Source organism: Neolamprologus multifasciatus, chromosome 13 (assembly GCF_963576455.1).
Source record: "Neolamprologus multifasciatus chromosome 13, fNeoMul1.2, whole genome shotgun sequence".
NCBI lineage: Eukaryota > Metazoa > Chordata > Actinopteri > Cichliformes > Cichlidae > Neolamprologus > Neolamprologus multifasciatus.
Window position 1 is genome coordinate 30,819,728 of NC_140451.1, and position 27,809 is coordinate 30,847,536.

General features: G+C 40.0%; 1 protein-coding gene across 1 annotated transcript; it reads left to right on the forward strand.

Annotated features, from left to right (window-relative positions):
* The first annotated feature begins 65 nt into the window (after positions 1-65).
* Positions 66-27,802, forward strand: LOC146505790 (coiled-coil domain-containing protein 172-like). Its single transcript, XM_085183306.1, has 8 exons — positions 66-247; positions 415-500; positions 1,894-2,010; positions 3,319-3,484; positions 6,293-6,394; positions 8,908-9,010; positions 22,901-22,988; positions 23,222-27,802. Exons 1-8 carry the CDS (start codon positions 169-171, stop codon positions 23,255-23,257), a joined length of 777 nt encoding a protein of 258 aa, XP_085039432.1. The 5' UTR covers positions 66-168; the 3' UTR covers positions 23,258-27,802.
* The last annotated feature ends 7 nt before the right edge of the window (positions 27,803-27,809 follow it).

Consider the following 27,809-nt stretch of genomic DNA (forward strand, 5'->3'; position numbering starts at 1 on the left):
TAATTTAAAATAACTGAATAAAAAAACCTAATTAAAAAATGTTGCAACAATGTCACAATTATAATGAGCTAAGTCAGTCATTCAGACTCTTTGTCCTGACAGAAACAAGCCTCCTTAGGTTAGATGGTTAGCTAGCTAACTGTTTATTGACCAAGCTACTAAGCCAAAATGAGTTTAGACACACTTTTTCAACAAATTCTTTTAACTGAGCAACAGTTAGCTGAACAGACACAAAAAATCAAGGATGGTAAGTTTTGTTTATTTCTCTCGATCTGTTTTTTTTTTTTTTGCTCAATTATCACTCTTCAGCTAGCAAATAAGCTAACAGCTAAACGCTAGTGACAATGCTAATTATGTATCTATACAGGCTACTGTATTTTAATGTTTAATGTTGCATCATGTGATGTTTTTTAGTCAAAGTAGCCATCATCAGATGCAATGAGAAGATAAAGAGTGTCACTGAGCAGTATGGAAAGAACAAAGAGGAACTTGATGAAAAGGTGAAACTGTTGCTAGTTGATGCTAACGAGTGAATTATAAATATTTTGTGACCAGAGGCAAAGCCATAGCACTGTTTTTAAGATCCTCACATTTATTAGATTTTAGAAATAAACCATTTGGTTCTTCAAATAACCCTCTGTGTGAATGGTAGCTGTAGTTTACTGAGCTTAGATATATCATATAAAATATATAAAACTGTGTTTATTAAATATTTACACACTAGCTGTAAAATCATGTCACAGGGTGATGGAAAGTGTTCACTTGTTGCACTGTATTTTAGCCCCTGTAAATTCGTCTGTTTCATGGTACTGTGATTTATTACATAACAACTTTATGTTTACACAGCTCAGTGCGCATTTCAGAGGTCCCATATTATTAATTTTCTAATAAAAAATAGTAAAATGTTGTTCCTGGAATGTTTTACCTGGGATGTAACATAACACGTGTGTATGTATAACAAAAATAGTTAATATTATAACAGGCCATTCTACTCATCATCAGCTTTATAAAACTGAAAAAATACACACATTGTAAAATATAAAAACTGATTAATTAAAAAAAATCAGACATTGAACTATCAAAGCAGCACAATGCCATATTGAGGAGCTGATCTAGTTTATGATTTAGAACACTTAATCTCTACATTTAATGGCTAATTTCCCCAAATAACACTACTGAGACCTTTAGTTTGTGAGATATAATGCCCCATTAAAAATAATTTTAAAAAAGAGGCTCTTTGGTTTTTTCACAAATATTGCAAGGATCACACCCGAGTGATAATTTGAAACACATGGCAGTGGTATCTTTTTTTTTTACTATTGAGACTGCTTACATTATGCAGATATGCAGGCTGTGTTTACTGCACAGTGTTTACAGCTCTCGTGATGTAAGGTCTTATGGTTTATGAGAGCTGTCTTAAGATAATTACAGTGTTTATAGGACTTGGAAGCTGATTGTGCTCACTGAAACATGCTGCACTTTAGTATTACAGCAGAAGAAAAGCGAAGCTACTTTCTCCTCTTTCGCTCAAGAAACAGACTGAAATTACACCAAAAGTTATGCCCAAGCCAAGAATCTACCTTCCTACATAATCGCTCTTTCTTTATGTTTATGAAATCGATTTAAAAAGAAACCTGAATTTTTGCTGAACTAGTTAAAGAAACAGGATGTTTTTAGTTACAGTTTCAAAATAACTCTAGTTATTATGTCTGTCTCTAATAATCAGGTATAGAGTATATACTGATTGTTCCAAACTAGAACTTTGATCTCATTTCACCCCGTCTGGTATCAAGTGATATTGCTCACATACGAAGCATCACCAATCCATCTCCCTCGCTGTACATCTGTCTGTCAGACTGTGTGTCTTGATCATCTCCTGTATTTATGCTTCAGGCTCAGCAGTTGTCTGCAATGAGGCTGCGGTGTGACCTGGCAAAGAAATATGAGAACCAGATGTTAAAGCAAATTGAAGAGCTGCTCTGTCAGAAGAGCCACCTCAGGGATCATCTAGTAGGTTGAAGCCTGGATCAATACTTATCTCTCAAATTAGACAGGTTGTATCCAATATGGATACCTCTTCAGCTTTAATAGCTTAAACTTCTTGATTGAATCACAGTACTATATAGAATGACCCGATCAATTAATCAGTGAATGCACAGATCAAAAAAGTGGTACCCTTCAGAGATGTTTGCATTTTCGTAGAAACTGAGTTTGACATTTTAGAATTGCTTGTTTAAAATCCCAGAGGTATTAACAGGGCTCGCAAAATTTCAAAATCCCTGCAAAATCTAAACAAATGTCTGTCCTCCTCCAGAAAATCTTATGTATGCAAACACGCGTTGCAACTTCTTATCTTGTGCGCGTTTTTTATTTTGACAGCAAATGCGCACCTGCGGACCACTTATGTGCAGCCCTGGTTATTTAGCTCGTCATATTGCAGCCACAGAAATTCTTTTGTCCATGAAACCATAAAGCTGCACTTTCTTTTTGCCTTATAGTCTGATTTGTCATAACTTTTCCGTTTTGTGGTAAGCTTTTCTTTGGCTGTCACTTCTTCACCCTGACCTGTCTTATTTAGCTCAGCAGAACTAAAATATATATCCTGCTGCTTTGACACACGCACTCACTTAATGCTCAGCGATTCTCTGCACGATCAACCTCTCACATGTTTAACTGCGGGAGATTTCACTTGTCATGTTTGCATAGTAAGCTAACGATTGATAAGACGATGTCAGAGGAATTGGTGCGCAAATTATCATCACTCACCTATCAGTGCTGTCGCTCTCTATACACAGTTCACGCGATTGCAAAGTGAAAGCAAAAAACAAGCGCAAATTCAAACGCGATTTCAATATGTCACATATTGACCGTGGCTCACCGATGCCAATGACATAATTACCCAGCTACATTTCCGAAAGAATGCAAAAGCATTGACATATATTTTTCCTTCCTACAATAGCCTGACGGGCAGGGCAGAGATAGATTTTGGTAGCCCGACTGGAAAAATCGCTAGCCCCGGGACGTCGGGCTAGCGATTATTATTATTTTTTACATAGGTTATGTAAAAAATAATGTAAAATCAGAGCCTCATGTTAGAAGCGGGTAATTTTTGTCTCATTCAGGATTATCTTATTTTTTATTTACTTTGCCACCATTTTTGGTGGGATTCTGCATTCAACACAATAAGCTCTTAGAGCAAAGATTTTCTTTTTTTCCAAATGTTATCATAATTATAGAGTAATATTAAGTCTGTAGTACCACAAGGTCTGTTAATATTGTTGTTCAAAGTATTTCCCATGATCCTCCTTTTCATACCAGACCAAGATAAAGATGGTGGCTCAAGAAGAGGAGGAAAACTTCCTTCAAGAGATCTCGAGGTTTAACAGTGACTTCAGTCTTAAGGCGAACAGAGAAACAGTCTTCAAGAACCAAACTCACACTGTGCTCCTGGATCTGGGGAAGGAGGTGGAATCGATACACAAAGGTCGTAAAACACTTTGCTGTAGTGTTTTCAGGGAAGACAGAGGTTACATGAAACAGATGTGGCCCCGAATGCTACCCTAGAAATGATTAGTTATTTTAGAAATGGGCTAAATAGATCTCCAATGCCTATAATTCATGAAAAAGAACGTTTTCAAGGACTCCGTGCACCACACTCCTTCTGCTTCTGTGGGAGTTAAGAGAGTGAGTAGCAACCAGGTGCTGGTAAAGGAATGCATTTGATTCACTCATCATTAACAAGTGTGACCACCTTAATAAAAACCGAAATTTTACCAGCTTGCTCGTTTGGAACATTTACCATAATCTTCCCAGGAATGGATGTCCCAACAAATTCACGCCAAGGTCAGATCGTGCAACGTCTAGAGCAGCGGTCCCCAATATTTTTTGAGCGACGGACCAATTTAGGTCTGACAATATTGTCACTGAACGGCCTTTAAGGTGTGTCGCAGATAAATACAATAAAATAAAACCAGTACCGGTACATAAAAAAGACGATTTATTCATAACACATGGGAAAAGACCCAGAGAAACTGAGTTAACGATAAAAACCCTTAAAACCATACATTTCACACCCGAGCCTCAACTCTCGCAGCCCGGTGGGGACTGCTGGTTTAGTGAAACAGCTAAAATTCCTACAGCTACATCTCAGACTCACTTAGCATGTTAAATGTTAAAGTTCATGGCAGTATAATTAGAAAACGACTGAATAGCTATGCCTATTTTGGAGGGGTGTCCTGATTTATCTTAAAAGACTATGGCATTGAAAAGCCCTTGAAAAGGGCTTGAAAAGTTGAACAAACTAAAGAACTTCAGGATCAATGTCCTTTGACCAAATTGTAGATATCTAGCCATAATGCACACCACCCGATTTGGCAAAAACCAATGAAAGCATCTCAGCACGAACACTGCAAACCATCTGTCAAGGAGGGTGGTGGAGGGGGGGATTATTTGGGCTTGTTTTAGCCAGCCATCTGTAAATATTCACTAACATGTCAGGTCTAGTTGAGTATTGATTTAGTCCTCAAGTAAAAAAAAAAGCCCTAATTTGGCAGATCAGGTGATCTCATTGCCAGCTCACTGCTGGTTGGGAAGCTGATACCCTTCTAGGGCTGTGCGATATGACCAAAATCTCATATCCCGATATAAGACATCTATCGTCCCAGTAACGATATAAATCACAAAAATGTAACATTTTTTGTAAATTCTGTGAATCTCGGGCAGCTCGACTTGCGTGAAGTGTTTCCAGCTCCGCGTCCTTTACCCGGAGTCGAGTGTTTTAACCGATGCATGAAACTATACATTTTTAGACATAAGTTGTAATGGTCGCCGTTTTCTTTGTATTTATTACACGGCGTGCTGTTCTAACGTTTGAGTCTAAGGTTTATTTTTTAGCACCTGGCGGCTCTTTTTTACTTCTCATCCGTAAATAATCTGCTCTTTCATGTGATTCAGTTTATTTTGAAAAGTCTCAACAGGATCTTGAGCTTTATTGTGAAAGGTTTATGTGGAACATAAACAAGCGGACACGCGAAGGTGTTACCGTCGTTGTTGCTAATGACAACGCATAAAAACAGGTGCTTGTCCGTCAGTAGTGTGGTTATATTACATTTAAGAGAAAGAGAGAACTTTAAGAAATTAATATAACCACTACAGCGACCATCAAAACGATGAAAAAATATTGCCGTAAACAGTTTATTTTGCGACACCACGAAACAAACGATAGCGTAAAATGAAACGATGTTTTTATATCGTCATCCGATATATATCATTATATCGAACAGCCCTTTACCCTTCTACATATTCTGTTTGCAGATCAATGTCCTGTAAGATTTTCAGGATACTGTTGCCACACAGCTGCAAGCTGCTTTGCAACCCACCTCCTGCCCAGCTTATCATTTTATGCTGATTCTGGTTCACTTTGTGTCGTCTTTGATGCCTGTTCTGTTCTGCTGCTGCTCTGCCTGCCTCCTGCCAGAGCAGTGCTGCCAAATATGAGTTATCCCTGACAGAAATACAAATCTTCTTTTGACTGAAGTGGTCCTGAATGAAATGAATAATTGCTACATCTACTGTGTATGAGCCCAGACATCTCATAGTAGTGTAACAGTTGCCTGCTAAATATAGAAATGCAAGAAATTATATATGTTTAAACACCCAAGATCTGTGTTAAGTTGGTTAGTGAGTTCAGGACTTATAATAATTATATAAGCTCACACTCAAACACCTGGCGTTTGCTGCACTATTAATACTTGTGCTGTGAACATGTATATCTATTAATGTGTGGTTAGATATTTAACCACACAAAGTCAAGTCAAGTCAAGTTTATTTATAAAGCACATTTAAAAACAACCAAGGCTGACCAAAGTGCTGTACAATAAAATACAAATATAAAATACAATAAAACACAAGTACATAAAACACCTCACTGATAAAACAATAAGTCAATACAGTAAGTTAAACCTTGCTAGGTTTAACTTACTTACAAAGGTAAAGTAAAGGTTAAATATCAAAAAAGGTTTTAGAAAACAAGTTTAATGTAACAAAGGTTTTCTTGACAGTTTGAAACCAGCCAAACAAAAACACTGTGCTCATGTTTTTAATGTAATCATTAGGATAACTAACAGCTCTTATACAGGCCTAATATGAAGTGATTTAAACTCAGGTTGTGACCCCTATGACAACCGTCTTTGCGTTATGTATTTGTATTTTTGTCCAGCAGTATACAATCATTATAGAGTTTCTGGTGATTATTAACCTTTGCAGATTTATCTTCTCCTCTTCTATAATTTAGAGAAGGAGTTGATGAGCTGCACAAACAGTCACATGAGCTCCGTTGCGGAAGAGAAGAGAGCACTCCTGCTTGAACTACAGAGTCTGAATGATATCGACGAAGGTGAGCAGCGAAGGTTCATTTTATGCAAAACAGACCATAGCCATATTTTTAAAAGGACCTCTGTAAGCTCCTTTAATTTTTCCACATGCATTCACACAGCCTTTAACCCAGACCAGCAGTTATTTTATAATTCAGCTGGTCTGCCAAGGCAGTTTAATCTTGAGCCCAGATGTTAGAGCTTCTACAACATATTTCTGGCTCCATGAACAGGTTGAGCGGGTGTGCTTGCTGCGTTTTTTAAATCTGAGTTAAGGAGGCTGTACACACACATACTGTAATAAGTCCTTTCTAAGGAGAGGAGCCAAACATTCCATGTCAAAGTAAATCCAAAAGTCCACAACTTTGTTTCTGTCCAGGGGTTTACCACATAAAATCCAAAAGGTGAGGCCGAACAAAGTCCAAAAAACAGTCTGTACACGAAGAGAATAAAAATGAAATAAAGACACTGGCGAAACAAAGCAAGAAGAAAAGCTTATACTAGAATTATAAGAAAGGGCTGCAAGTCTTGACTGCCAACAAGCCAATCTGACATTGAACCAATGGGAAAGGGAACACACACGAATACACAGGTGAGTAATTGGCTGATGTAGAACAGGTGTGAAAGAAAAGTGGCAGCAGACTGAAAAAAGTTAGCAATTAAATAAAATGTAAGAAAACAGACAACAAATGAAAACAGGAAGTGAGAGAAAGAACGTAACAAAACTCAACGTACCATCAAAAGATTAAGAGTGGAAAGGGAGTTGGTACAGATGACATACCTGTGGAGGCACGGAGCTGAGCTAGATGAGCGATTGTGTGAGCTCTCCAGAAGTCTTAGAGAGTGAGAGGATGTCTGAGGAAAGAAAAGTGGTGTCAGAATTAATCATTTAAGATCATTTATGCTTAGAAATATATATTCATTCGTATGCTGATAAAAATCATATCCTTATTAGGTCTGATAAGATCCTGTGTGCACTTGTGTACCGTGAGATGAGAGGAAGCAGTCTCGATGTTATAATTCTGTTATAGCTTTTGAAACCAGACTGTCCTGTTCTGTTTAAAAGTGCCAGAGTTCACACCTTTAAATGTGAGTTTGAGATATGACCTGTTGCAAGTTCCTGTTTTTATAGTTTAGCAACTTCTGCTTTTCTGCATACAATTTAAGTTCATTGAAAGGTCATATGTCTATGTATAGTATGGCTGGAAACACACACGTATGCACCTACACACACAGAATACAGACACTGATGTTGCCTGTTTAAGGATGTCACGTGTATTTGTAATTGCATATTCATGAATGATTGCTTGCTGACGATAAAAAGGGCTGTAGCGAAGGAATCAGTTGAAGTTGGTCGAGTTCAGGTGAAGGAATCTTTTCCTCAACTTTGATTGACTTCCCTCGCGAGCCACAAACACGGAGAGTGCCTTCTCGCCTTGTTTTGTGTGTGTTTGTGCCTAGATAAACCCAACAAGTGGTGTACTGGTTCAGGCTTTCAAGAACAAGGGTGATGTAGCTGTAGCTACTACAGAGGAATAAAATTGATGAGCCATATCATGACGATATAGAATATAGTTATATGGTCTCGAGACAGGAACTGTGTTACTCCATGAGTAAGTCATGGATGTATGAGAGAATGAGAAGCACAGACTGGCTGCAGTGGACAGTTTTTGTTTTTAACATTTAGTTTCACTTCACTACAGAGAACTTATTTGTCTTTCATGACTTTCAAATCAAATCAAATCAAAATGTATTTATATAGCACATATTAAAACAACAGTGTCGACCATAGTGCTTCACAGTCAGTAAAAGCATGAGACAGTTAAAACAAACAATAAAAGAGGACAACAAACAATAGGTAACAACACAACAAGCTAGACCAGCCAACTAGACAGAATTAAAAGCCAAAGTAAAAAAAAAAAAGAAAGACGTGATTTAAAAGACTGGATCGACTCGGCAGTACGAATATGAGCAGGGAGGTTATTCCAGAGTCTGGGTGCCACGGATGCAAAGGCCTGGTCACCTCTCGACTTCATTCGAGTCCCAGGTTGTGCTAGGAGCCTGTGATTGGACGATCTAAGTGCTCTGTTGGGATTGTATGAGTGGAGTAGTTCAGAGAGATAGCTGGGCGCTAAATTATTCAGAATATTAAAAGTGAACAAAAGAATTTTAAAATCTATACGATATTTAACAGGGAGCCAATGTAATTTGGCTAAAATTGGAGTTATGTGTTCATGGATTCTCATGACTTTGGTCTTCTTTGTGGCAGGAGCTTAACTAAAAGATCGACAAACACAGAAGCGTAGCCCACATAGCTGTTTTTGGCTCTGCCCTCTTGGTGGCTGCATGACAGTCTGCAAGCTCTGTGTAGGACCAACACACAACCATACCAGTCCCTTTAGAATAAGAACATTTAACAGTTGTATTGTTGTATAATCCAAACCTTGTTCCATTGTTTTAACCGTGCAGCTACAGCATGTGTCTGTCTCCCCTGAGTGACGTCGTCTTATGTTTGATTTATTGCTCCTGACTGCAGACCTGGATCGGCAGCTGAGTGAGGCTGAAGCAATGACAGGATCTCTGAGATCGGAGAGCCAGTTTGTCAGTCAGAAACCTCTCACTGACAGCTCCTGTCTAAGGTGAGTGCTGGATAACTGTCTGGATGCTGAGGCAGGTTTATGCATTTGGACACATAGATGGAGTCGACAGTACCAGATTTACTTGCAGTTACATCATGTCACAGAATAATCTTTGGGAGGTCCAACACAGTAAATATTACAGCTAAGTAAGACACAAAAGAGCAGAATTACATAAAAACACAGCATTAGGCTACTCAGCATTTCATTAACAATATTTCCACAGAGATTCCTGGTGTTTTAAACATTTTGCTGAGCAGCTGTGATTTTTAATTAGTTGAGAATTTTGTTTTGTGAATGCTGTCAAAGGACTCGGTGTTCAGAAGCACAACCGCTGTCCCCTCTCTGCAGGACCCTGTGGTTTTCTTTAGTGTAACTGCACAAAATTCCATCTCAGTAGTGGTATTATCAGCTTTGGTCATTCCTACAACGGTAAATGCACTTAAGAAAAAGACAGACGAAAGAAATGCTGCAGAGCCAAGCTTTTAAATTAAACTGTTTACAAATGGGAGATCTGGATCATACCGAGAAGGGCTGAATAGACCAGTAAGCCCAGTTCTTGTCTTGCCTTTTTCTCCTTCTTGATCCTGCTGGGTAGAGTCCAAACATAGAAGTGTAAATAACAGCACATTAAGGCCATTTGGTTTAATTAAGGCTTTGATCTGGAGTGTATTTCATTTTGTCAGCAACTGGAGAAAAACAACCAACTGAGGCTATTGTGATTGATATATTTATTAATGATGACAGTGTGAAGCTTAGCATTCAAGCTAAGTGTTTAATCAGCTTTGGTTTTAGTGGAATAATACATCATGCTTTAACCACAGACTGGATATAAACGATGGACATAGTAATGCATCATGTTCATTTAGTAAATTGCTGCATTTACAGTAAAATAGATGTTAAATCAGGGTATGATGGATACTTTGAAATCTACAAGTAGGAGTAGGGATGGGTATCGTTTAGGTTTTATCCGATACCGGTGCCAAACCGGTACTTTTGAAACGGTGCCGGTGCTTAAACGGTGCTCAAACCGGTGCTTAAAGAATGGCAAACACAAACTTTGTCCAAAAACCTCTCATGTTTAGCTGTTTTCCACTTTTTCTTTGGTCATTTTAGCCTTTTTGTCCAGGGTGAAGGGAGTATCTGCCATCAAACAAGAAGATAGCCGCATGTAGCTATGATGGTGTTTGCTAGTTCACCTTACATGCATTAATGTAATAACGTGGTTAGCCTACTCAATGTAAAGTACACACGAACAACATTAAGCTACTCACGCAGAGAAGAACGGCTGCTGCTGCCATCATCATCATCCGTGCAGGACGACTGACGCTGATGGCTCAACGATCCAGCGACGAGTAGAGCAGACTCGCCATCTTAAGTAGGACTCTAATTCTCGTAATCAGCGGCAGGTGTGCTGATCATCCCCAGGTGCGTGGGCCAGGAGCCCATACTGAGCTCCGCCCCGGCAGGAGAAAGAGAGAGTGGGAGAGGACGAGAGAGAAAGAGAGCAGAGGCGAGAGAGGAGAATAAACAAAACAAAACATAGCACCTGACTGCTGTCAGCTGGCGAGGTGCGGGGACCATGACAGATTGGCTAGAATCTAAAGTGTATCACAGCTCAGGAAAAAAAAGCACCGAAATAAAGCACCGAAATGTGCGCTGCTTTTCGGTCTGGTTACTACAGTTTATGTCAGAATACCGGTACCCATCCCTAAGTAGGAGTGTGCAGTTTCCCATCAAAGTGCTTAGCTCAAGGCGCCAAAATGGAGTCTACGCACCAAAGGATGATCTCGTGTCTGCTGTCTGTGGCTTTAACTGGAATAATCTATAAAGGAATTCAAACACACTCATACATGTCACATGTAGAAAACCATGTTACACAGAAGTCTGTTTTTTTTAGGTCACTTCAACAGTTTGGATTTCTCTAACAGTAGTTCTTTGACTTTCAAAGCAAATTAAAAGTATTGAATCTGTTACTATTAAGGCTCCTCAAAGGAAACTTTAGGGAGACTTTGTCAGATACAGTTACTTCATCATTCTTTGATCTTCTAGTGGGTATGAGCTTTATTGTCATGACTCATGCTGTGGCAGGCAGAATGTAGGACCCAGATGCAGGACTTGAAATGAAAGATTTAACTGAAGGAGGCAGCTTTAATGGCTGTGCAAAACTCGATACAAGAAAACATAAATAAAACTAGAAATAGAAACTTTGAGTTTCTAGTTTTAGTTTCTAGTTCCAGAGGAAACATTTAGTGATAAGGACCAAAAAGGCACAGCAAGACACACAGCGGCATGAGGTAATGACAACACATGGGTTGTATCCCAATTCAGGGTCTGCAGCCTTAAAGTAGCAGCCTCAACGATCCTCAAGGGCCGCGTACTTAAAGACCGCTAAGGCCGGAAGTGCGAGGCTTGTGAAATGGGACGGTCTAGCCTCCATTGCGCTGTCCAGGTTGCCTAGCAACCATTATACTAACAGGTGGAAATGTTTCATAAAGCTTTGTTTGACAGAAATGAAGGAGAAAATCTTTTGTTCGTTTGTTTGTTTGTTTCTACATGAGCTTTGATCATTCTCTGTAAGATTAAGCTCAGCTATTGGACGGCGTATATTTTAAAGTAAAGGCTTTAAAACCAAGTTAGTACAAACGTCACTAATGTCACATAACTTTGCCGACATGTGGCCAACAGGAATGTTTTAATGTTCTTCATTATTAAACATTTGCAAATAAATAAGTGACATAATATTCAGTACTTAGTTTACTAAGTTACTCTTCGGGCGCCCCTCATCTGCCGTTTTTTTTCGCCAAAATTATCCACACCCACCGCCGCGCTATGCATTCTGGGATATGTTGGGCCACGTCCTTAAAATTCAGGGAAATGAAGGAGGCATTTGAGGGTCACATTTCGAGCAGCCTTCGAATTGGGACAGCGTTCGTCGCGTTGCTGTGACGTAATCGGCCTTAAAATGTGGCCTTTAAGGCTGCAGACCATGAATTGGGATACAGTCATGGACAGACGAAAACACAGGGCTTAAATACACCAGGAAGTGACGAGGGAATGGGAAACAGGAGGGAGACACAGCTGGGACTAATCTGACCAAATGAGACAGGGTGGAAGCAAAACTGAAAACAGTGAACACAGGACACGAGACCGTCAAAATAAAACAGGAAATACAAAACAGGCAATCCAGACGTAGACTTGACAAGGAGACACGGATGACAGGGAAGACAGAGGAGATGCACGAACATAGAAACCAGGAAAGAACAGACAAGAAAACATAAACGACTTGACACAGAGAACACGAGGGAGGCACAGTAACAAAACCTAAGATCTAAAAATCACTAAAGTATAACCAGAAATCACTGAATCAAATAATATTAATAAACAAAAACATAAACACTGAGTCACCAGACTCAGGACCGTGACATTTATAGTGTGACATATTGAACTCAATGTTATCAGGGCCTAAATAACAACAAAAGGAGCCACTGATCATAGTAATTGTCACAGCCAGAGAAAACAGTCAACAGCACAATATAAAATTGGGATGATCTGATATCCTCGTGTTGGTGTTGTTCCCTCGTCATCATCAATAATGTTGTTCCAGGTTCAACATTGCAAGTGACCAATCACCTTCTCCTGACGTCATCCGCGACCTCGAAAAAAACAAACGCCTTCAAAAAATCTACTTCACTTGCAAGAAGACAAACCGCCTCTGTAAGGACAATATGTATAATGCTTACCGTTTATTAAAGAAAAGTGTCCTGAAATGCAAAGAATTCAAGTTCCTGGATGGGCGGACAGAAGTGGTTTCTCTTCTCGCAAATTAAGTAGATTATTTTAAGGCGGTATTTTTCAAAGGCACAAAAGGGTGACGTCACAACAATGTGATTGGTCGCTTGCAATGTTGAACCTGGAACAACATTTATTATGATGATGTGGGAACAACACCAACACGAGGATATCAGATCGTCCATAAAATTGAGGGCTGACGAGTTGCTTGAGAACATTAGATGACTGTTTTAGCTCCCTGTGTTCAGTTGGTGTTAGAAAGCTAACATTAGCTACGTGTTAACAAGTTGCTACAGTTAGCCAAGTCACTTGGACACTTTCAATGTAAAATGACCTGAAAACTCTCAGAAAGCTTCTGAGCTTAGCTTCCATGAATGTAGCAGCTTAAATCAGCGGTCCCCAACCTTTTTTGTGCCACGGACCGGTTTATGCCCGACAATACTTTCATGGACCGGCCTTTAAGGTGTCGCGGATAAATACAACAAAATAAAACTAGTACCGGTACCAAAAAAAGAAAATTTATTTATAACACACATGAAAAGACCAAGGAAAACCGAGTAAACGATACAAACGATAACAAAATAACGCTGAAAACCGATAAAAACCCTGAAAACTATACATTTCACACCTGAGCCTCAACTCTCGTGGCCCGGTACCAAACGACTCACGGACCGGTTGGGGACCGCTGGCTTAAATGGTAAATGGCCTGTATTTGTATAGCGCTTTACTAGTCCCTAAGGACCCCAAAGCACTTTACCAGTCATCCACCCATTCACACACACGTGATGGCAGCTACATTGTAGCCACAGCCACCCTGGGGCGCACTGACAAAGGCGAGGCTGCCGGACACTGGCGCCACCGGGCCCTCGAACCGGCAACCTTCCGATTACAAGGCGAACTCCCAACTCTTGAGCCACGATCGCCCCAAAAGTGACGTTTGTTTGAAAGAGGACCAAACTCGTGCTTCACATGTAGGAAAGCTAAGCATCACGATCCCTCTGTGCTCACTGTTTTCTCTGACTGTTATTTTACATTGTTAATCGGTGCAGTTCAGTATTCAATTATAAATATGTGGGTGTCACAGCCCTGGGTTCTCTGTTTTTGAACTCCTAAGTTGTGCTGACGATTAATCGTCTTTAGCTTGATTCTTTGTTTATTTATTGCGTTGTCACTTTGGTGCTTCTGTTCCAGTTACTTTGGTGTTTATAGTATTTGTTCTGTCAGTTAAACGTGCCTCCCCTGCGCTCCCCATGTGGAGTAAAGTCTCTGTCACATTGTTAGTGCTCCCCTTTTAGTTATTTCCTGTATTACTTTGATAGTCGTTTGTCCGTACGCTTTAATTTTAGTTTACTTTTCGTGTCTCATTGAGCCGTGAGCAGTTCCACGTCACCTCCTGTGGATTTAGTTCCTTGATATGTCACACTGTTTCCCATAGTTCCTGCTGTTTGGGATTAACCTCTAGTGCGTCAGATGGTTATTCACGGAGTTCCTGTCTGGACATTTTGTACCAACACATCCTTCTCCATTGAATCAGTCTGTGTTAAGATATTTAAACTGAAATCCATAGCCTTTGATTTTGGTTTTCATTTAGCCTTTCTTTGCTTTTCAGTTTCTTTATTCTATTTTTCATTCATATTTTCAGTCAAATCTTTCTAACGATGTTGTTGTTGTAATTTAAATCAGTTTTTACGTTGTGCTGTAGCCATAAAGCTACATGTCTTAATGTTTCTTATTTCTCAGTAAGTACAAGAAAAATATATACAAAGATTTTTTCCCCTGTTCTGTCTGACAGTGTAACAATCAGAATTGCTGTCTGACGGCCAACGAAAGGCCAACAGTGGTCTGCGTCATAGTTTTTTATTAGAACTTTATTAGGATTTCTTTATTTTGGATTATTACAACCATAACCAACAAGCAGTGTTGGGGAGTAACGGAATACATGTACCGCCGTTACGTATTTAAAATACAAAATATGAGTAACTGTATTCCGTTACAGTTACCGTTTAAAAAGGTGGTATTTAGAATACAGTTACTTTGTTGAAATAAATGGATTACACGGCGGTACTTCCCTGTTTCATATTGTGGCGGGTCAGGACTGTTTGGGTTTTGTTTGACAGCTACGTTCTGTTGTTCCAGGCGGCAGCGTTACGGTTGCCATGGTTACAGGGTGACGCTCTCTCTCTGCGTTTCCTGGGTGAGAGAGCGCCTTTTTGTTGTTGTGCTAAGCTAACAGGTAGAATGCTACAGGCATAGCTCTAAAGAATGTAGCATCATGGGCAGTGTAGTCCGTGCTGCAGGGAGAATGGACTGCCATACCCGTTATGTGTCTGTGAGCGAGGGAGGGAGAAAAAGGAAAAGTACGAGCTGTCATCGAGCAGAAACGGGAGCTGGAAGCATGTAAATATAATAATAACCACTGCAGCCAAGAAGAGAGCCTGACGAGCCCAGTTGTAAGTAAGCTATTAAGACTCGACTGTACACCGTGTTCGTGTTTTCCTCCAAAAACAATAAGTTCTGTTGGAGCAGCCTTTCAACGCCTCTCTCTGTCTCTGCTAGCAAAGTTGACCCAGACAACAAAGTAAAGCTAGTTTTCAGCTACGAGCCGACACAGAACCCACCGTATTAGCCAGAGGTCCCTTTACTACGGTTCGGAGCCGCGGACCTTCAGTAACAGTAATAAATCACAGCAATAGTACATTCATGTAGTTGTAAACAGCATGATAATATATTAAGTAATCCAAAGTATTCAGAATATGTTACTCTCATTGAGTAACGTAACGGAATACGTTACAGAATACATTTCGGGGCATGTATTCTGTATTCTGTAATGGAATACATTTTTAAAGTAACCTTCCCAACACTGCCAACAAGACTGGAGACGGGAAAGGAAAAAAAGAAAGAAAGTGAAGTTGGAGAGAGAGTTAACACAAAGACTGAGAAGAAAATAGCAGAGAAGAAAAGAAAAGAGGAAAAAAAATGACAGCATGCCATGCCAAGCGGCTACCAGGAAGCAAACCAGTACACACCCGAGCACCCAGCCCCGGACACCGGGAACCACCAACGCAATGGCGGGTTGGGGCACAGGGGGAACCTGAGATGTTCTTAGAAGAGAAAGAGTCTTAGACCTAGGGCTGCACGATTTTGCATAAAATGAGAATCACAATTTTTTGGCTTAGAATTGAGATCACGATTCTCTCGCGATTTTCTTTTCCAGTATAAATATTTATTGCACTTATTAACTGCACATCAACTTCGTAACAGTTGAGACTGAACATAAAAACAATAAATAAACATAAAAACAATAAATGTCTCACATTTTGTCGTTGCCGCAAAATGTTGTACTGCTTGAAATTGCGTCTCCACCGTTGCTCGACACTGCGTGTATAGAGCAGGTAGTGCAACAATAGAAAAATAGTTGCGGGACGGCACTGTGTAGCGTTTGTCTAGGGTGTTGATCATTTTCCTAAATCCCTCGTTTTGCACAGTGTTGATGGAGCCATATCTTTGGTCAGGTGATAAGTAACAGCCTCCGTAATTTCTTTGTGCCTGCGGGAGGTCGACGGGTATAGGGAAGCGCTGTATAAGGTTCCCGTTATTGATGTTTGGGCGGTTGACCGGGACGGATTTTCTCCTGTCACTTCCTCGTCATCCCTGACGTGCTCTCCGTTGTTTTTTCCCTGCTAATTTTAGCAGCCAGCTGCTGTATCACGTGGTATAAGGCTCCGCCCTTGTCATTTGTTGAGCAGGAAGAGTGAGCGCTTGTTTTCATGCAGATTACGTCCCGGATCAAAATGCGGTACAATCGTTGTCTTTTTTTTGTTTGTTTTTTTAATCGTTGTCATTTGGAAATGAGATCGCACATAAGTATGAATCGAGATCGCGATTTTCTAACGATTAATCGTGCAGCCTGACCTGACACATAGGCATAGACAAACAGGCACCCACAGACACAAACACGCATTCCCTTCCTCACGCACACAAACACAAGAATTGTGAATACTTAAATATAAAACTAAACACTAAAAAGAAGCAGCAGAAAGCACTCGGAACGACATTTAGGACAGAGATGCGCTCCCATCGCACACAGATGGACAGTATACAGTATAGATGCGTGGCATAAATTACATCCTTTCCTACAGAAACGTATTGAAACAGGTCCACCCTGTTGCTACATTGAGAGACGTCCTTTATTTAATTAAAGGTTGGAGATCAATAGTGTTCCAGGAAGGAAGGGTCATTGTTGTTGCTGATGCCGCCACTTTGGATAATGTCCTCTCCACAATACCACGGATCAGTTTCGTTTCAGGTTTTGAAATAAAGATAAAGATAAAATAAAGATGTATTTATATTTCTCTATATATTAATCTTCATGTGCGCTTCCTTTTTTTGTTAGCCCAGCTTTTGTCTCTCTCTCTTTCTTAGTATCATCTTAAATCATGCATGTGCGTGGCATGTCCTGTTCATCCATCAGCCTCATTAAACATACTAGGTCCTTCATTACCGCTGGGCTTATTAGCCCCGGGAAGTGCTGAGGATGTAGCTTTGGCGGAGACACCCCCTCCTGTCGTAGTTCTTATGATCATCCATTCTGAACTGAAACCATCAATCCTGTCTTTAGCCACTGCAGCGTGTCTTTAAAACGCATATTTAACTCTCTGCTTATTGATTGTTGGAAATTGAATGCATGTCAATTTGAAAGAGTGCAAGAGTCATTTAAAAAGTGTTCAGTGTGCAAAACAGTGGCTGCAGACTGGACACTGTCACAGTAGAAAGATACTTGAAATATGCACCCATGTGATTGGAATCGATTATATAAGAGCTGCATGTATTTTATTATGTGTCGGATTTTCTTCGCTGACATATTACTGGCAAATTATTTATGAGTGTTCATTTAAAGATGTCATAGCTCTGTAGAGTTCCAGTAAAAGCCAGCAGAGACCACCAACAGCCAACATGCCAAATGAGTATTGCTTTAGGGACGTTATTGCGTCGATTGAAGCACAGCCCGGTCGCCTTAAAAATCGGATTTGTAAGTTCCAGAGAGAAGTGTAAAGTTTAAAACGCGTCTGTTGGTGTTTCAAACTGTGAAAATGCAATTTTAGGCAGGCTGTTTTATTGTTTCATTAACTTCCAATAAAAGAAGAAACGGTTCGTTCGTCTTCAATTCAGGTGTAGCTCAGTATGGATCCTCCACAACTGCCATAACAGTTCAATCTCAGCCAAGGCGTCACGCTGCGTGGATCAAAGTCCAACGGTTTATCAGAGACAAACTGAACCGAGTAACACAATTGTATGTTTATGAAATTATAGTGTGAAATATTAACTCCGCTGCCATAAGCGCAGACTGCTTTTAAAGGCACAAGAAGAAGTTTGTTTCAGGCTGTAACTGAGGAGCAGCAGTCCATAAAGTGCATTTTTGATCTGTCTTTATCTGATATACTTTATGTGATTGCTTTGTTTAAAACTTGTCATTGTTATTACATTTCTTCCAAGATATTGTTGCAAAAGTGCTAATTTTTAAAATCTCCCTTTTATTCTAATCTTAGGTTTAATTAAGCGAACACTAGCAGCACAGCAGAGGACATTAAAACTTTCAGTTTACACACATCACAGTGAAACTTGCCCAGTTTTAATGATATTAAGGCAATAAAATCATCAACACAACTTCCATTCATTATATTTTTGTAAATGCATTTATTTACACATGATTAGGACTTAATATTTTGTCCCCAATAGCAAAAAATGGTTGCATCCATTTCTCCATTTTTTCCCGTTCATGGTTGCAGGGGTCTCGGGCTGGAGAGACAGACAACCACTTACACTCACATTCAGACATGTGGTCAATTTAGCAGAGATTCAGATCATTGGTTCACCTGACATGCATGTCTTTGGACTGTGGGAGGAAGCTCACACAGCCACAGGGAGAACATGCAAACTACGCAGTGAGAGGTCAGTTAAAACCCAGAACCTTGTCACTGTGAGCCAAAGGTGCTAACCACTGGACTAGGTCACCTACTAACTGGAAGGTTGGCAGTTCCATTTCCAGTTTGCATGCCAAATATCCTTGGGTAAGACACTAACCCCATGTTGCTCTCCGATGCATCCATCAGACCAGGGGTGTCGAACTCCAGGCCGGTGTCCTGCAGGTTTTAGATCTCACTCTGGGTCAGCACACCTGAATCACATGATCAGTTCATTGACAGGCTTCTGGAGAACTTCACGACATGTTGAGGACGTAATTTAGCCTTTAAATCAGCTGTGTTGGATCAAGGACACATCTAAAACCTGCAGGACACCGGCCCTCGAGGCCTGGAGTTCGACACCTGTGCATTAGACTGTGAATGTTAGATAGAAAGTGTTTAGAAGAAGTTGTGTAAAGTGCTCAGACTGAGTAGTAAAGCGATATTTAAGAACCAGACCATTTACTAAAAAATATAAAAAATAATTCCATGAAAATCTCTACATTGTTGTTGTTTTATGTGTTCAAATTTTCCTTAAATGTTCTGATTTTCCTTCGGCCTTCACCACATTTAACCTCCATGTTTTATTCAGCAGACTTTTAAAAACAGTTTGACATGAACAAAAATCTTTTGGGCTGGATTCCCGACTTTGCCCCTGGACTGGCGTCACACTGGGTTGCGTGCTTTCACTCTTACCCTTTGTGTCCTGTATCAGAGTGGGTGTGGAAGCAGGACCATTTAAAAGCATGCAGATGACTCTGTTAATGTTAGACTTGATCACGCACATCCTTTGCATTATGTTTGTTCCTGCGACCATCACTCAGATGAACAAATGATCGTTTTTGATATCCTACATAAAGCAGTGATTCTGGATTTATCTTCTAATTATATTTTATTCTTTATATTTGTCGTTTGTGTTTGTTTTGAAAATGTGCATGTGTGGTTGGATGACTCACCTGCTGCAGACGAAATCTGCCTACGAGTACAAAGTAATATGACCCTGGCTGAATATGCAGATGAGGCGTCATCTGTCTAATTCCTCTCTTTTTATCATTTAGAAAATGTTGTCCAAAAAAATCTGCTCTTGCCACATTTTTAGGAATAGAAAGTTCTATAAATCAGAACAAGATGTGCTTTAAATCAGCGGTCCCCAAACTTTTTTGCGCCATGGACCGGTTTATGCCCGACAATATTTTCACGGACCGGCCTTTAAGGTGTCGCGGATAAATACAACAAAATAAAACTAGTACCGGTACCGAAAAAAAGAAGATTTATTCATAACACACGTGAAAAGACCCAGAAAAACCGAGTTAACGATAAAAACGATAACAAAATAACGCTGAAAACCGATAAAAACCCTGAAAACCATACATTTCACACCTGAGCCTCAACTCTCGCAGCCCGGTACCAAACGACTCACGGACTGGTCCGAGGCCCGGGGGTTGGGGACCGCTGCTTTAAAAAGCTTCAGAACATAGATGGGACTAAAACGTCAACTCTGAGTCTGAGGAAACTACTTTTTAAGGAAACGTGACCTTTATCCCTTTAAAGCCGGTCATTTTGCGTAACTATTTTTAAATCCCGGTAGCACTGCAACCACGTGAGCTAGCGCAATAATTTTTTTTGCATATGAAACCGGAGGAGTTGTACTTACATCTTATGCCATCAGCTTGTCCTCGGTCACGGTTTCCTTCCACATATAGCTTTGCAAACATTGCATAAAAAGCACTTGCAGCAACAAAAACATAATATTCCAGAAACAGGCTTTGCCGATCCGATCAGCTGTTCGTAACACTTCCTACGTCCATCAGCGTGAACTATCGCATGTCCGCCATGTCCTGCCCGAAACAGGAAGTGAAGTCATTTTGCGGAAATGTAGTTTTTTACCATCGGGGCCTTATGAGCCTATACTGGTGTTTTTAAAAGTTATGTTTGACTTTATGACTTTCTGTGTCGTTTCTGGGATGCTTAGGACTCATATTGCACTGCTGGAAATAGTTTATTTTAATGCATATGCTGCTTTTTTGCAAATTTGCATTATAATATTTATTTTCGTTTTTCCTGCAGTATATTAAAATTGGTATATTTCAAAAATAAAACTATGAAGACACTTAAAATAAATTTCCTGTGGTGGGAAACTATTTTGTGCAACTTTTTTTTATTTACAGTTTTGAGGGATAAGCCTCTTAAATTTCTCTAACTAGAAATATATGTTAAAAAACAAAAACAATTTTCAATTTTTTTGTAGTTTATTGCACTTTTTTGCAATTTATGTAATTACTATGCACTTAATGCAGACATATTATTAAAATTTGGACTATAATGGTTGTATTGATGTATATCAACTTGAAATGCTCCCAAAAATGGCTCCACAGCATGTAAAAATATAATATAAGCTCTGGCGGACTTGGTTCTATGGTAGGTCTTAAAGGGTTAAATATGTGGAGTGAAAAATTCTGCGTATTTCTTCTGGGGTAAAAAAAAGATCATGCTCTGTGTGTAGCAGCTATGATTTCCTAGAAACAAGTGAACTAGGCAGTGCGTATACATATTTGAGCTAAATAAAAAGTCTGGACTAATTGAATTTGCACATCAGTAGCTCAGCTCTAACCAGACTAAGAAGCTTTCTGCTGCTCTCAAAATGTTTCTTTCTTTCATTGACGCATTCCTTCTGCATCTGTGTGTCCTCATCTTTTATGTCTCTTTTCACCTGCAGCCATGCACTTTAAAGCACCCAACCCGCCTTTACAAATTTCCATTTGGATGATTTTGGTGTGAGAGAAATTGCTACACTTGATTTATTGCTGTCACTTCATTTTATACTTAGAAATTTGTCCCTCGTGGTCTTCTGTTCATCCTTATATCTGTGGAACAAGCTCCAGGAGACATTACTAAATACACAAAAACAGGGAGAATGCAGTGTTGACTGCAGCTTTGTGGAGGAGCCACAGAGTCTAACATTTTAGGCTGTGAGTGTTTGTGCTCTCTACACTCCCCCTCTTCAGCTGTGACATTTGTCATACATGGTGTACATTTTGAATTAACAGCACACAATTATGCCTCATGCGGTTTAGTCACTTTTATCAAGTGCTGCAGTCCCTCGGTCTGGCTTCGTTTTCTTAGCGTGCCACAAAGGTTACATCATGAAGGATCTGCTGATCACAGAATGATCTGTTACCGGTTTTGGCAACAAGGCGTTGGACTTCTGAGGCTTCCACCTCTGAACGCTGCCTGATACAAAGAGCACCAGAGCGAGGGTTGCTCCAGTGACTCATTATAGCTGAGCCAGTAGATGCTTACTGGCAAAAGCCTCCCCAAGGACAGTGTGGGGCCTGGTAACCCTGTCCTGGGTGAGCTCTGAATCTAAGATGGGTGAGGCGTTCAGTCATTTGGAACAGGCTTAGGTTACAGAAGCTACTCCTCTACATCAAAAAGAGCCGTTTTAGGTACCCGTCTGATCAGCATGCCTCCTGCGTGAGGTGTTTTGTGCATATCCAACTAGAAGGAGGCCCAAGAGCAGACGCACGGGAGAGATTATGCCTCTTAGCTGGCTTGGGAATGCCTCTGTGTCCCCCTAGGAGGTGGCTGGGGAGCAGGAGGTTGGGCATCTCTGCTCAGACTGCCCACACTTTTCCCTGCTGACGCAGATAAATGGCAGAAAATGGATTGGTAGGATCTGTTTCAAGATAATTCATCAGTTTCAACTCATGTAAATGTATTGTGGATGCTGGGATACAGTAAATTGTAAATACCTTAGTTGAACCGTAGTCCTAACCCAGTAGTGAAATTGTTTTTGTGCAAACAAACAGTCGCCGAGTCGAACGCTGTGATTTATGTTGCACACATAGTTACAGCACCTCGCTCTGAACATTCATCTGAAATGTCAAACAGTCAAATAAACTCAGACTTCAGGGGAAATCTGTTTAACAGATGGCAGCTATTGTGTTCATTTTGTCGTTTTTCAGAAAGCATTTGAAATATTTTGTGCATGTGGATTCGGTGTTCCCACCATTATAAATACTAGAGGGAAAAATTGTATTATGTTATGTATTTATTTTATTTTGGACACAATAACAAAGCAAAAATGAAGTTTATCCAAATGTTATGTTTTGTTACTGTCGTGGTTTTATTTACTTGCCAGGCTGAGGAAGGAGCTGGAGATGCACAAAGAAGGACAACTTGAGCATCTGCGAGAGGAACTAAGCTCAGAAATTCAATTCCTGCAGTCAGTAAGTTGGTGGCTTTTATTTAAATTATTCCATTTATTCCCTTTTTTAGCACGACACAGTCATACACAGATGCTGTCAAATTTGCTTAGAAGTTTTGAAAGGTAGTTGTGGGCAAACTTCCAAATGTAACACATGAGCTAAAATGTATATCTTTATTCATTTGCAAAACATTTGTCATTGTCACATTTGTTCTTTGTAAACCTATTTTTCTTTCCTTTCTTTTTTAATTGCAGAAGCTGGACAGCAGCCAAGGGGCTGAGAAGTGTTAGGTTAGACACACTGATAATTTGCAAAGTTTATCTTGTTTGTCTTATGTTCAAAAACAAAGACGCTGATTTACAGACGGTTAGTTTCTGCTTTCTTTATTCTTCTTTATCTCCTAAGAGTCTTAACTAAGCCCTGGATAATATTTGTTTTTCTATGTGTGGATTGAATATTTTCTTTCTGTTGGTTTTAACACTTTTGTGTCCATTTCTGAGATAGTCAGAAACCCCCCTCCCAAAAAAAAACAAAAGAAAAACAGGTTTATTAAAATGTATGAATCCTTTTTTCCATGTGTCTAATCCTTGCTTATACCATCAACAAGTTATATAAAAAAATATGATTCTTATTACTGTAACTATTCACAAACACGTGCAAAAAAGCTATTCAAAGTTTGTCCCAAAAGTGATTTTATATTGCCCTCTAGTGGATAGAATATGGTATTGCAACATTCCAGTCCATTAAGATCATGCCTACTGAAACAGCAGGTGAACAGACATTGCATGATTGTTGCATGCATTTTATTTTATTTCATTTTATTTTTATTCTTTATAACATTCATCATATCCTGTTCCCTGGATACCTACCTATCTAATGCTGCCTGGTAGGCTCTTTACCACCAGACTGAAACAAATACATTTTTTGATTAAAAAAAACCAAACAACTTTTTGATTCCTGGCTGCAGTTTTCTCCCAGTTAGCTATAAGATTGTGTTACGTTCTTTGTCTACGTGTGTATTGAATGCAACAAGAAATTGGCCCCACTCACACACCACCACAAACAGTAGTATCTTTTAAAGTGCTAAGCAGCCATTTCTTTTCTTCAGCAATGAGCAGTGCCAAAAATAACAAACTCCCTAATGGTCCCTACGCTTTCCTACACAAAAATGAAAACCAAACAAAAGACAATTCACTTACCTAACTTTCTAAATGAAAAACAGGAGAAAACTTAATCAACAAAAATGGCTTCTCATGCCTACTAGGCTGCTGCAGTGCATATACAAGGTGAACAAAATACACAATTGCTACTTTACAAATCTATTTACAGCTATTTACAAAATTAAGATACTAACACCAGACACACACACACAGGGTTATACTTGCAAATCACTGGGCACAGACACTCTACACAGCAACGACTCAAAAACACATGCTCTTTGTTGGATGGTGGAGGCTAGTAGAGAGGGGACCAGGTGGCTGTCAACTGGTAGTTAAGTACTGGAGCTGATTAGCCAATTATCCAATCCAAGGACAGGAAGAGACTCTACCCAACTACTCAGCAGGCACGCCCAGGTGTCCACCTCCTAAGAGAGAGAGGAAAAAACCCACAGCCATCCTCTGGTGGGAGGAGTCACACATAAAACAAACACTGACAACATTGGATCATAACAATTGTTAGAGAGGACAGCCACTCATCACTGGTCCAACAGTAATGTCACAATCATAATAAGGGTTCATAGACGAGGTCTGTTCAACACAAAGATTAGATAAGCTGAGGCTTTGAGCAAGGTTGCCATGCTCTTCCATTTCTAGCTGGGTAATTAAACTTACTGATCAATAATAAATTTGGAGTACATGGGTAAATAAAAGTTTTACTGAGTGAGTTACCAGCCAGAAAACACAGAAGCTTAAGATGTGATATTTAGGCTTTTGCTTTTGCCACCCCTCTGTGCAATTACAATTTACCACTCTTAATCATTCAGTCCACAGACAGTTATTTCCTTAATTGATAATTAGATGGTCTGCCAGCCTACACCAGAGGGTCGTGCTGTGGGTCATTTTCTCTCTGATTAAAGTGACTCGTAGCAGAATGATGTGGAATGTCAATGGCTACCTAATGAGATCCTGCAATCTCATTTTGACTTTTTAACCTCGACCCCGGTGAGCTACATCTGGATGCGTCTGCAAAAACCGAGAGCAGACAGAACAGCAGACAAAGCAGTCCATTTGACAGGGTGGTTAACCTCATTTTAATGGCTGCTCTCGTCAATATGTGGCTGTCAAGCGCATGAATATTGAGTGTCTGTTAGTCAAATGAAGTCAGATGGAAGAACAGTGAAGATGGCGGTAAGACATTTGCTTTTGTTAATGTAAATGGAAGAGATGCAGTCTTTTATTTATTAATATTTAAGCAGCTGCATTGACACAGATGCATTTGCATTGTTTAGGTTCACCTCATTTTCCACCAAAGATGAAGAACTAGATGAATTCCAGAGGGTGGTTGAAAAGCAGTTGCAGAGGTAATAACCAATATACTCTGCTGTGTACACCAGTTTTCCTTTTAACTTTAAAAATCTGAAAGTTTAAATGACTTATTATAGGAGTAGTCAGCAGATAAATTATTAATGTCAAAAAGGGGCAGAGGATGGCAAACTCTTTTGGCATGTTTGTATCAGCGAAGTGTTTAACTTTATGTTTTTTGCAGTGCCACCTGTAAAGGGATGTGACATAAGGTAGCATTTGAACTATGATGGACGTGCTCTATAATGTTGTACTGTGGACATTTATGTGCTTTTCTGTGCAGGAGTTTTTTTGTTTCCTGTTCTCATGCTGTCCTCCTGTAGCCCAGCATGAGTAGAGGTCTCTTTTTTCCTCTTGTACTTTCCCATTGTAGTGTCCATTTCAGTGGTTTTTCTGTAATACAGCCGTTCTCTGACTTGTATCCCCATGTGATGTCTGTGTTGTGTGTGTAAGGTCAGGGGGCGGGTTCATTCCACTGCAGGGCAACCTGCCACTGCATGTGGCGAATAAAATTTGAACTTGAACTTGAACTTGATATCTCGGTATCACTAGAGTAACATAGGAAATCTTGTCTGGTCAAATGTATAGTACCTACATTACCAAAAGGTGTCCCTGTAAGGACATAGTTTGAGCCAGAGAAGGGGAGAATAGTCGATTAGAGTTCAATGATGTTGTAATCTCAATACGTGCAGCTTTTGGGTGCTTGTTTAGCTCAGTGTGTCGAGCAGGCCACCACATGCCATACAGCTGAAAGCGGCCGGCCCGGGTTTGAGTCCATTCCGTTTGCCGCATGTCTTTCCCTCTTGCTCTGTCAATTTCTTTTTAAAAAAGGCTAAAATAACAGCATCTTTTACACATATAGTTAAAAACCTTAATACTGGTTGTGAGAGAAATATGTGAGAATTTGCAACTGCGTTGCCTACTCTGTCTTTTATTAGTTTACAACCTAAAAGTCCATAAGCACCTTTAACAGCTGCACAATAATATTTACATACTAATCACAGAGTGTGCCAAATGTGAAAATAGAGTTTCAGCGTGCATCGTATGCCCTTACAATATATATCGACATCCAATGAAGAACAGTTTGGAGACAAACAGACGGCAATGGGCCTAGGCTGTTGGGAGCTTCCCATGATGCACTTCTTTACTCATCTCTTTCCACACAGTTTTTAATCATTCGTTATCATTAATCTGTCTTTTTTTACACAGTATGTGTTTTGTCCTGTCTTTCTGCCTTCACCCTCAGCCGTTTGTGGCAGCTGGCTGCCTCTCCCTCAGCCTGGTTCTGCCAGAGGTTTCATCCTACTGTCACAGAGTGCTTGCATGCAGGGGGTCTTCACATTGTTCAGGTTTTCTCAGTGTTATTGCAGCATCTTGGCAGTATAAAGCACCTTGAGGTGACTGATGTTGTAATTTGGCCCATATCAATAAAACTATATTAAAACGAACTGTTCCTTTGATCTGACAGCACGAGGGGCCAGTATAATATTAGTATTAAACTGTTTCATTATGATACATGATACACCACCAGTGTGTAAACTTTAATCTGGATTTTGTCCTAATAACACGTGGATTCGGGAGACAGACACTATCTCTACTTTGAAGATTAGGCTTCAAACTTTCCTTTTTGCTAAAGCATATAGTTAGGGCTGGACCAGGTGACCCTGAATCCTCCCTTAGTTATGCTGCAATAGACGTAGGCTGCCGGGGGATTCCCATGATGCATTGAGTTTTTCCTTTCCAGTCACCTTTCTCACTCACTATGTGTTAACAGACCTCTCTGTATTGAATCATATCTGTTATTAATCTCTGTCTCTCTTCCACAGCATGTCTTTTATCCTGTCTTCCTTCTCTCACCCCAACCAGTCGCAGCAGATGGCCCCGCCCCTCCCTGAGCCTGGTTCTGCCGGAGGTTTCTTCCTGTTAAAAGGGAGTTTTTCCTTCCCACTGTCGCCAAAGTGCTGCTCATAGGGGGTCATATGATTGTTGGGTTTTTCTCTGTATCTATGAAGCGCCTTGAGGCGACTTTTGTTGTGATTTGGCGCTATATAAATAAAATTGAATTGAATTGAAAAATATTGAGATATTTTCAGGCTTTCAGTGCACACGGGTTATGAAAATAACTGCTCTCAATGGTGAGCCACTGTGAAAATGCAGGGTCTGTAAAGTGTGAAACTATGCAAACATATATTTATGTCCATATGCACAAATGTCTGTGAAGGTTCTCAGTCATCCAGGTCATCGTAGTCAAAGGAGCTTGCAAAGAAAAGCGTCTGGACTTCTTTAAGTTCAAGTAACTTAAAGAAGTCCAGACGCTTTT

Bases quoted from the DNA above. Each gene is read 5' to 3' on its own strand.
- LOC146505790 (XM_085183306.1), top strand. From the start codon at position 169: ATGAGTTTAGACACACTTTTTCAACAAATTCTTTTAACTGAGCAACAG. The intron at 2,011-3,318 runs GTAGGTTGAAGC...TTTTCATACCAG, and splicing joins GCCACCTCAGGGATCATCTA to ACCAAGATAAAGATGGTGGC. The intron at 22,989-23,221 runs GTAAGTTGGTGG...TTTTAATTGCAG, and splicing joins AAATTCAATTCCTGCAGTCA to AAGCTGGACAGCAGCCAAGG.